The sequence below is a fragment of the Pollachius pollachius genome (genome assembly GCF_949987615.1).
Source record: "Pollachius pollachius genome assembly, chromosome: 11".
Taxonomy (NCBI): domain Eukaryota; kingdom Metazoa; phylum Chordata; class Actinopteri; order Gadiformes; family Gadidae; genus Pollachius; species Pollachius pollachius.
This window is the reverse complement of record NC_136944.1, coordinates 15,870,807-15,882,555: the sequence shown is the minus strand read 5'-3', so window position 1 is coordinate 15,882,555 and position 11,749 is coordinate 15,870,807. Positions and strand designations below refer to the sequence as shown.

Genomic DNA, 11,749 nt, shown 5'->3' with positions numbered 1-11,749 from the left:
ACACCTATTGCAAACTAAGATGAGGTATAGCTTTTCTGAATATATCTGAAAATAAAAAACAATGGAGTCAACTTGTCATTGAATTTAAGTATGTATTATATTGCAGCACATTTATATGACGACCCCTGTCTTTGTCCTACAGTATATCTACTAAGCTTGTCTATTCTCAGCCCTTTTGCTGAAAGGAGTATTAATACACTAATGCAATTATAAATCGGATCAATTATTCAGCTGTTGAAGCCTACGGCGTGTGCTTCTTTGTAATTATGCATAAAGCGTGGGCTATCTTGTTGTAATTACTTTGACTTTCTCCAGTACCCGAAGCTTTTTCAGCCTGCAGTTCTGTGACCACACGAGACCTTTGCCGTTAAGGGCATGTATGCCACACGCTTACATCAGAATGGCTCAAGCAGAAATGTTTTTTAAGATAGTTAAGTTAATTTCTACCTAATTAGGCTAATAAATGGTAGCCTTAATTAGTTTCTGAGCCTTAGATTCAGCATTAAGTACTTTTACATTGTGTTGTTTATTGAAACTGAAATCCCTCCTTCCCTTTAAAAGGGTTCTCATCTTTTATTTGTATTATTATTAGTCACTAGAAGTTTCCATTCATATCGAAGCCCCCCTCTATTGAGGTAGGGGAAGCATCTCTTGATGACATCATCAAGAAAGCGAAGCCCCATACTTTGGAATGAGTTGATCAAATTGTGAATATCCAACCCCTCGAACGTCAGCGATGGCCGATATGTTCTGTGGAGATGCACACGGTCAGTCGCGTGATGTGCTGTGAATACAAGAAAGGGGAAAAGTCGCCACCATTGTCCCTTGCATGACGTCAGTACCCACAAACCCTTAACCTTACGCTGTAGTCCCAGCTGTTAACACAGTCCTTTGTAAAGCCCTTCTCACAGTGTGTGTGTGTGTGTGTGGTATGTATGTTTGTGTGTTTGAGGGCAGGAGACAGGGACATGGGTGAAATAAATTATAAAATATAGAGTTTTCCACTGCATGGTTGAACATAGAGTTTCTTGGTTTTGAGCTTGTTTAAAAGCTTTACAATTTTGTCTTTTTGCTTGCCAGAGTTTAAACAAATACTGGCCAAGCGGCTTTAATATGTAACCCTACATTATTTTACCTGCCAAATGGTCCGATCTATCAGCGATTGGCTGGGGAGCCTTTTTTCCATTGATGAGATTCAGAGGCATCCTTTCTGTTTCTGTTCCTAAGACTTGCTGTCCTGCTTCAACACACCTTTTTGGAATCCAAACATCCCATAAGTTTCATGTACAAGCCTTCTATGTCACTCTCCTCTAGAATTCAACATGCCGTTGCATCAGGGTGGCCTTGGGTGGCACCTACCAACCCCCCCCCCCTTAAATAATGGTTGGCCGAGTTCTCATTCTGTGACGTGAACATTCTCCACATTGCACTGCAAAGGCTATGTTTTACCCCCTGTGTTATCAAGGGCCATCCCTATTGAATCAGTCTGGGCACGCCACTGAGCAGTAGCACCAGCGTCACAAACAAGTAGAGCATCAATAAAATGGCATTCTCAAGGCAACAACACCACCCTGTGAGAGACTTTCCCAGGCTGCTTGTTACAGCTGGAACAACATGCTTGAGCTGGAGGTTTTCTCATTGCAGACATCATCAATAGCTGCCTGCTCTATTAAAACAGCAAACACTCACTGCTCCTAGACCGCAGAGCGATTTCAACCATTGGTTAAGGCGCAAAGTTATTCACCCAGGATGTGTGAGGCTTCTCTTGTTGAGTTGTGGAAACAGTTTAAAACAACCCAAATAACTGAGTAAAGTGGTTGTCATTTGGGGACATACAGTCAATTGAAGTTGTACAGTTTTGGGGTTTGGGCTTTTACCTATACTGGTATGATGTAAGTTGTGTCTTTGTACTGAACCCATCCCCTTGCACCTTTGTTGAAAATTGTGTTTCTAAAGAATAAAACAAATCCAACTTCAGAATGAATGGATCTTTCTCTCTTTAAACCAATTTAGTCTGTGGAAATAAAGGCAAAACTATTTACTCTAATGGGCTAATAGCTGCAGTGAAAAGTGGCATGGAGCTGATTCTCATCTAGATAATCACAAAGAATTGTTCAAACATTTTCATGGTGGATGTGGAACACTTTCTTGAGACAGCTTCCAGATCTATAGACCCATTGTTTATAATTCCACCTTTAGACGCCTATAGAGTTAGGCGTCACAAGTTCCCTCTGTGGGAATTTATGGTTTTGGTGATGGCCTTGAGTGTCTTCTGTTTTATGAAGCTCTGTTAGACAAGTGGGCAGAGACACTAACATAAGGAAACCTCTACACTGCCTACACATGAAGACCTTAACAACACAAATGATCATGAATACTGAATTTAAACCATCGTCTCTAAATTAAAGAAGTTGAACACTTAATGTTACAATCTATAAATTCAACTTCGAATTTTGTCCAGTGGTTTTATAAAAACACAGTTATTGCTAAACAGTATTACAATAAAGATTGCAAAGCTAGGCTCAAAGTGAGCGAGAAAATGAACGCCATGTCATTTGTCTTGTCTTTTCACCAATGGAAACTTAATATGAACTTAAACCAAAGCCACAAACCCCTAATGTTGGATTTTAACATTTGTTCAGCCTGAATAGGTTAACGGAACACAAATCAGTGGCCGATTCAATAGAAAACAGCAGTACACTGCAGGGAGAGGACAATAGGCAGTGGTGTTTTGTACTTGCTTTACATCCTTTCAATATACCTGATGTACACATTTTTACGTTTCAATGAAGAAGTGGAATATTTCCTTTGTCATAGTATAACTTCACTTTTTCATTTTTTCAAAACTGAAGATTGCTCATGTTATTTCAACCTAACATCACTTTTTCCTCTCAGCATCGTGTTTGAATGCTTGACGTTAAACAATGTCTGTTAAGGACAACAGATCGCAGCAGCTTTCCATCTTCTCAGTGGAGTAATGTGTTTACACAGCACCAGTCCTCTCGTACCAAAACAACACCTGCCTCTCTGCTGCTCTGGCTGCACACTTAACAGGAGCTGACAAGTAAGGATCGTGACAGTGGGGATCTCAGCCAACATTTAGCAGACGCCTTCTATATTCCTTCCTGTCAGATGAGATAAAAAAAAACAACTACAAAAAAACCCTCCCATGTTAACTCTGCTTTCTATTTATAGCCAACTGTTTCTTTTGGTTCTTCGTTTCCATTCGTGATTTGTTCGTTTTGTTCTGTAGAGTTGTGCAGTCATTAGTGCACATTTATAACTGTAATTATAGTGTGTGTTACTTTATTGAACGGCTGATGGGTGAATTAATGAACTACTGAGCAGATAATAAAAGCAGGAACAACTCCTGTGCATTACGCAATGACCCAGACACACGGTGCCCTGTTCTTCAACGGAAATAGAATAAACCAAATGTTAATGCTTACCCTTTGTGTGACCCGTACTTTTTGGTTTATTGATCTTTAATGCATCAACATATTTACTGAAGATCGAGGTTGATTTGAGGTTATTTTATGGTCATGATTTAATCCCAGCGGCTGCAGAATAAATAAGAACTAACAATGCTAGTATAATATTACTTTTTAAATTAATTTTTTTAGTTAAATTTGGGGGCCACATGTCTTTGTATTCACCAAATATAACTAGATGCACGTGAAATGAATAGTTATAAACAAAATGTCACAACCTCTCCACAATGCTATAATTAACTAGGCAATTGTTGTAGGCAACCTTTATATACCTGGGGGATATTTTGACATTTGCACTTTGTCCAATGAAAACATTTTTAGAAATACAGTAGGTAAGACTCAGATCATCTTGTGGTATCTTATCTTGTTAACGGTTTCTATTTGCTTTATAGCTTCACATAGCGGTGAATAAAGCTTTCATGGTTAGCTGCCAGCTAACATTTGTGCATTTTCACCAAGGCTCTTTGATGTTTTAGGATGCAATAAAAGAAAGCGACATGTTCCAAATCGGGTTCCTTTTAATGAAAAACAAAAAAAAAATGCTTTTGTTACTCCAGAATACGTGGCTTTGTCCCTAAGGTGTCTTTAATTGTCACTTTAATCCACATTTTCATTCATTTCATTCCAGTTCTCTCTCTTTGCGCCCTAGGGACTCACACCTCGGACTCCTCGCTCCTCACAGGAAGGTGTAAGTCGAGCGTGTGTTGACAGAAGCGGTTAAGCACGGACCAGCTGGCTTTTCGCTTAATAAAGAGCCGCAGCTTATCCCGGAAGGTCTCTCCGAGGAAGCTGTAGATGATGGGGTTCAGGCAGCTGTTGGAGAACGCCGCCAGGTTCACAATGTGGCCCGTTAGCGGGTAGTGGTGCCACAGCGTGGGGGCGGTCGGCTGGTCCGGGTCGGCTGCGCCCTGCAGCAGCTGGATGCTGATGAACACGTTCTCCGGCAGCCAGCAGATGAAGAACACCAGCACCACCACCAGGATCATGCGCAGGGCCTTCTGCCGTCGTGGCCACAGCCCCCGGTGCTTCTGGGCCTTCATGAGGACGCGCACGATCAGGGAGTAGCACAGGCCGATGACTGAGAAGGGCACAAGGAAGCCGATGGTCACCTCCAGCCACTGGATCTCCGACACGTTGGCGAAGCAGAAGTGGACCTCGCCGTTGTGCTGCGTCTGCACGATGGCGAAGGGCAGCAGCGTGGCCAGCAGCGACGCCGTCCAGATGAGGCCGCAGCTGAGCTTGGCGTGGCGCATGGTCCGCAGGGGGCTGCTGCTCATGGAGCCGGCCAGCGCCACGTAGCGGTCGAAGCTCATCCACGTCAGGAAGAAGATGCTGCTGTACATGTTGACCTGCAGGAAGAGGGACATGAAGGTGCAGAGGACGGCGTAGTCGTAGTACTTCTCGTTGAGATTGAACACCTCGATGAGCGAGTCGGCCACCAGGATGAGGTCGGCCAGGGCCAGGTTGACGAAGTAGAGGTCGGGGATGGTCATGCGCTCGCGGTGGTTCAGGTTGACCACCAGGATGAGGATGTTGCCAATGAAGCCGATGGGGAAGAGGAGGATGGTGTAGAGGCAGGACAGGAAGAGGCCGATCACGTAGTACGGGTACGTGTCCGGGTTTTCAGTCGTGGCGTTGTAGTCGTACGAGGTGTTCAGCCATTCCGTGGCGTTGACATAGATCCAAACCATAGAGGTGGTGTGCTGTTCCATGCTGACGGTGCTCACAACGTTGTGAATCATGGGCCCCATAAAGGTCACCTACAGCGGCTACATTGTTGAACTGCAGGAGTTCCCAGATTGGTTTGCGGAAATTGAGACTCATTTATGCTGTTTTGGCATGCTGGCACACTCCTGTCATGGAAACGAGGGCATTGTTGTCATGGCTTGTTTGACCCCCGCACCAATACTAGGGTTCGCTAAAAAGTGGCCCACTGTCTGAACGTCGCACACAGTGCAGAATAAGAAGATGCTCCATGTCTTAAAATAGCCTCATCCTCCACTTACAGTCTCTGGTTAGCCTCACGCCGGCCTGGTCTGCCCAAACTCACACACCTGCGATTAGGGGATGGACTTCTTCCTCCGTCTCAGTTGGGTCGTCTGCTTTTCACATGTTCTGATTCTAGTGGTGGATAGTCTCTTCAAGTCCATGTGCATCTTAATTCAGCAAACCTCGGCCAGAGACAATATTGCAGGGACACCTGAGATGTACAGTGGAAGGAGGTGGGGGGGTCGGGGGTAGGTATGGGGGGGGGGGTAGAAAATGATTGAAGGAAAGGATAGATAGATACACACACAGGCACACACTTGCACATGAATTTGAAGTAATGGAAGCCTAATGGCGCCACTCATCAACCTGAAATATGACATGCACGTTTATCGTACCATTGGTAAATTGTCGATTTTACACCGCACATGCATAAACTGTTGAGTGTGTTTCTCTAAGGCATTAGACGGTTGGTCACAGGCTAAGTGCATTAAAATTCAAGCCGCACACTTAAACAGATGCATTGAAACGCTCATGTGAAATCCCTGAGCGAACCCTGGCTCTTTCTAACGAGCTTGCCCCAACTTGATGACTATTAATAGTTGAGATGTTGAGAGAAAAAACCCAACACCTCCCTCACAAACATGTGCACGGATGAACCCATTTGCCAGAACGTTGTTATAGCTTCAGTACCCTTCTTTTGCTTGCACTTCACTTCTGCATGCAATGCATTTGCTTGTATAGTTTTGTTTCGCCTAACATATAGAATTGCTATACTGTTGAATAACAACAAGCTGTTGACCATGTTTTGAAAAGTAAGTAGGCCTTCATTGACCCAACATTTATTGGAAATGCAGTGTAGTTCTCAAGCAATACCGTTTTGACATGCAATAACTTAAAAGGTACTAAACAGTTACAACTGTTAGGTAGGTGCAGTGGTAGAGAAAGATGTGAAAAGTTTTCTTTTAAAATGTAATCCCAACTTTTTTGAAGCCCAAATCAAGTGACAATATTTTATTTGCATTAAGTTGCTCTAAGTATTAATATGAATTAGATAGGAACAAGTTCAAGCCAGATTGTGACTCCCTATAGTAACTCTGGTTACCTGAATCATTCAAGTTAGCCTTGTAGCAGCAACAGTACCGGTAACAGCAAGGGTCATCGAAAAGCAGTACTTACTTCTTCTTCTACAAAAAAAATGATGGTGATTGCTACCCTGGTTGTTATATCTCTGATGCGGACGCCGAAGTAGTGGCAAAGATTTGTTAATCCAATGTCCAGCTGATGCTCTCTCTCTCCCCCATCCACCTCCTTCTGTTTGGCCCATCCCATCCACTGAGAGGGGAGGGGATCAGACATGAGGGAGGCAGGGATGGACAGAATGATGGTTTGTAAACCAGAATTTAATAGAGAATCAATTCCAATTACCTTTCATTTCCCTCTCGTGCGTTCTACTTCCTCCTTGTCTCCAGGTGTCCACTTAAATCAAACAAAAGAATAGAAGTTCATAGAACTAGATAGATAATTGGAGGGGAACGCTTTGAAATGCAAGTTGTTATGTAAATCATTTATGTTTGTCTTTTATTTTATTCTTATGGTTTGTCAATCCATCAAGACCTGTTAACATGCATACTATATGTTACATGAATTTAAATGGAAGACGGTCAATTGCATTATGGGATGACAAAAAACACATTTCCATGTCATTTTGAATATGGGAAATAGTGAGATGGAATTGAAGGTGGTCTGGCATGAACTGATAAGACATAATATAATATGACATTTGATGCTATTATATGACATGATATCCTATGACATGATATGATTTATGTGCTCTGTTTAGCTCTGATCAAATTGTCCTGTTCTCTAATCTTCTCCCCAGTTCTCCTTCCTTCTCTTGTCTCTTCAGATGAGGCATAAAACACTTGTGTAAGCTACTGTCAATTCAGGTGAATGAACAGATAATGTACTCGGCTGCAGACTTGCCCCCCCCCGGGAATAATCAAGGAAGGAAGGCACAGGAAGGAAGCATGGATAAGATTGAGCTTGGAAGGATAGCTGGATGGGTGGGTTGGTTGATGGATGGATGGATGGATAGGTATGTGATGGGAGGTGAATGGGTGGGTGGATGCAACGGTAGATGGATAACAGAGTGGACGGAGGTGTCTGTTTGGATGTATTATTAGTTGTATGGATACATAGGTGCTACTATATTAAATGGCGTTTTTTGGCTTTTGCTCCCAATCTACAGTCAAAACAGAAACATTTTAATTTTCATGATGTCTAGACTGGAGAGAAGATCATGGGTCAAGAGCTCCAGCCGGAATTGTCCAACAGCGACCATGCTTCATTTGAAATGCTAATTCAAGGGATGCCGTATTTATGAAGGAGTATTATGGAGGCAGAGGACCAGACAGACAGCCTTTTAGATAAAAAATATTCATATACCCTATGAACATTTAAGTAAATTTTTATTATCATTTGTTTAATTGTTTCAAATGTACAAAGACAAAATGGTCCATCATTATGAATATATTAATTGCTTTATGATCATTTTTAATGAATCTTTATCGCATATGATATCACGGGTATGCAGATTGTATTTCATTCTTTTAGGCGTCGACCTCATGTCGGACCATAGCGTATGTTGTAAGAAGTTGACCACTAGGTGGTGCACCAGGACAAGTCATGTTTTTATATTTTCTGGCACATTACAGCTGATGAATAATAATAATAATAATAATAATAATAATAATAATAATAGAAAAGGCAATACAATAGTAAGCGTGGGTTGGTTGGCACTGAAAGAAATGTATTTTCAGTGCCTTTCAAAATAAATTAGTTGAGTAAATCATGAATACCTTTTTGATCTTTATCTTTTCATGGTTATCTTTGCATCCTATTGTTACATATACACTTTTAACAGTCAATGTTAAAACACATGATGGTAGCTTTCACCTCAGTAGAATATTCAAATAGCCGACATGATTTTGAATTGTAACTGTGTGGACAAGTCCTTATTGAGCCTAATGTTTTTGCAAATTTAAAAACTGATTGAAAATACTGATTGCTACTAACCCTGCCCAAAATGGAAGGGGTGATGTTTACCACCAGGGCAGGAACAACAAATATTCACCGCCAAACCAAACAATGACCAGCACAACATGGACCATTCAAGTTTTGTTTGTGTACAAAATGCGGCATCACACACTTACTGGCTTTGAGTGAGAGTGAAAGTGGGAGGTCTTGAATGGTTACACTGGGGGGGGGGGGGGGGGGGGCAGAAAAACCCTCTCATCTGCCTCCACTTATGAGTGTGGTTCTGGTTCTGAGACCGGCTCTCTATACACTGTCTGCTGCATGGAACTTCATACACAATCGTTCTGCTCGCCACCAATGATTCCTGTCTGAGCCATGGTCAATATTTAGCTGAATCGGCCACTCCTCATTGTCTTCTGCGTGTATATTTATTTATTGTTTTACTTCTCTGGCACAAAAGAGGGGAAGAGGGTAAGGGGTTGGGGTGGGGTGAGGGAGGGGATGGTGGTGGTGGTGGTGGTAAAGAATAAGGGTGTATTGTATTTCAAGCATCTGCTCTGGACTAGTTGTCTTCCAAGAACTACGACGATGGGTGGGGCAAGAGAAAGAGAGAGAGAGAGAGAGGGAAACACACACACACACACACACACACACACACACACACACACACACACACACACACACACACACACACACACACACACACACAGACACACATGCACACACACCACAAACCACACAACTACGGGGGTCCCCTTGCAGCCTCTGCTTTGTTCTATAGATTCAAGGTGATAAAAGATAAAAGATAAATAAAGTCTTATCAATGACTGCTTTTTGAACAAATACAAAATGTACTCCCTCTCTGGTAACCCACACCGATTTCTTTGTCTGTGTGAACAACCCCGGAACGGTCGACATACAGACATCATGAGAGAATCTGGGAAAAGCTTATTTTTCAAAGCTAAACCCATTTGGATGGTGATGACGGAGCCGTTTTTGATCGCGACCTTCACAACTACATCTAACAAAAAAAAAGGATACGGGCCTGGTTTTTTGTTTTACCTGCGGTAACAAAAACCACCGTGCCTCTGGTTCCTGAGCCAAAACTGGTTGACAGCCAATTGAAACAAACAACAGTGCAAAATAGCCTCTCCTTCATAGGTGGTCTGATGTTTTACATTGTGAGACACTTTATACTGTGAGCAGCAGGAACTTGTTGAACCGCTGTAGGGGAAAAAAAAAACATTAAATCGCAAAAACACATTCAAGCAGTGTGAATCTTGGCCGGTTTTACCGTTTCCCCCTTTTGCTACACAAAAAGACCACAATACACTTATGGCCTGTAGACTTATACATTTTCTGTTCTCTTTTCATATAAAGTCCTTAGCTAAATATATGTCTCTTCCTTATTTCTCATTTTCAGATCATAAATCTTTTAACTACGCTTTTCCAACTAATCCTAAAGTGGTAAAATAAAGGCAGTGACCTATTTGACCTCACAGGCCTTTTGCTTTTATGCTTTTTAAATAAAATAAATGTGTGCGAGATGGTGTGACGTGTTGTGATTCGTCCATTGTCAAATGAGATCAGAGCCTATCATCCCATACATATAGGCCCATCGTTTAACAACTCCCGGACCACCATTTATATGTTGTGGTGCTAGACATCAAAATGAGTGAAGAGAAGAGCGATATGTTGGCTATGGCCCAAATAACAGACCTTCTTTTGGAAAGGTTTCAATATCAAAAATCTTTATTTATGAGCACATATGGGCGTATATGATCCCTAGCATGTTTATCGCACGCGCTGGGAATCATATTAAGCAAGAACTGAATAATTGCCAAGAAATGCACACTCGATGGCAAGAGATCTTTGTCTATGGTTGCTTAAACTAACGGCTGTAGTCACGTCAAGGCCTCATAAACTCAGTTCTGGGAGGGAAACCGTCACCATGGCAACTACTTTCAATCCACTGCATTATCATATCATTTCCAGATGTAAGCATGTATAATTCAAGACCCCCACCTCAAGTTTGAGCTCTGCTGTTTTCCTCTATTTTGGTCTGGCTTTGAGGACTCACAAACACTGCTGTGAATACCTGTGGAAAGTTTGCGTTGCTGAAGGCCTGAACAATCCTTTTGGAATATATATTGAATAATCCTTATGGAGGAATAAGCCACTGAAATGACATGGCCAGCCGTGGAGTTGTTGCAGCGAATGCTCTTTCACATTTCTCTTTCACAGTCAAACCTATTCAAATATTGCAGGAAACGTGTCTTGCGAATGTACAACTTCATGATGAAAGATCATCATTGTTGTCCAGGCTCCATTGTGCCACATTTCCCTCCCCCCCACATCTATCACAAACACAAACCCTTGGATTATGCGCCTTCAGATACGACACCAAAACAACATTGTGTTAGTTCAGATTGACAATAACACCATTGAATTGATGTTCCCTGAGATAGACTAAACAATTCCCCAGCATGGCTGGAATGCTGCCGTTTCCCTGCCCTCCATCCCCCCCGTTCTGAGTGGCGTGGTTAGGAGGGAACTCGCCACAATCAATCTGTTGTTTGCGGTCATCGGAACTGAGAAAGGGGTCCAGTGGTATCCCTGTTTTTGCACACCATCTTGAAGCCCTACATACAATACGTACTGTATGTGTCCGTCCCATGAGCGCTCAGGGAACAGACACATACGGTGTGCATTGTGTTTATTGCGAGACGGTGGCGTGCATATACAGTACATTACAGTGTCCTGTTAACAGTGTGATTCCACAGGTAATTACAGTGTATTAAGCAGAGTAATGATGTTTAACAGTATGTAGTTCATATGCAATAACACATGTTGCTTAAGAGTGTAGTATAGGGTTAAGGTTAGGGATAGCCGAAAGAGCAAGTTACACTCTGGGGAATGGTTAGGCTGTTTCATAATGTTATTACATATTAAGCTGTTATAGGTTGTTACATTGCTTATAACATGTGTTATTACACTGTACCAAGGACACTGGCATAAAAAGCGTAACCAATAATTGTAAGACTGCAAGGTACAGTACTATTTGTACTGCTGAGCAGAGATGGATGAAACGGGAGATTAGATCTGTCCCGTGAAAGGTAACACTTGGAAATGAAAAGACACAGAGCTTAGGAGAGGCCTGTGTGTATTTCTAGCAAACTTACTGTTGGTAGTGTGGTGGTGACATGGATTTGTGAGAAGGATCAATGCTAGCA

General features: G+C 42.3%; 1 protein-coding gene across 1 annotated transcript; it reads right to left on the bottom strand.

The window, feature by feature from the left end:
* Nucleotides 1-4,144: 4,144 nt before the first annotated feature.
* On the bottom strand, nt 4,145-5,242 carry gper1 (G protein-coupled estrogen receptor 1; the record flags this gene model as incomplete). Its single annotated transcript, XM_079746044.1, has 1 exon — nt 4,145-5,242. One exon carries the CDS (start codon nt 5,240-5,242, stop codon nt 4,145-4,147), a length of 1,098 nt encoding a protein of 365 aa, XP_079602170.1.
* Nucleotides 5,243-11,749: the final 6,507 nt, after the last annotated feature.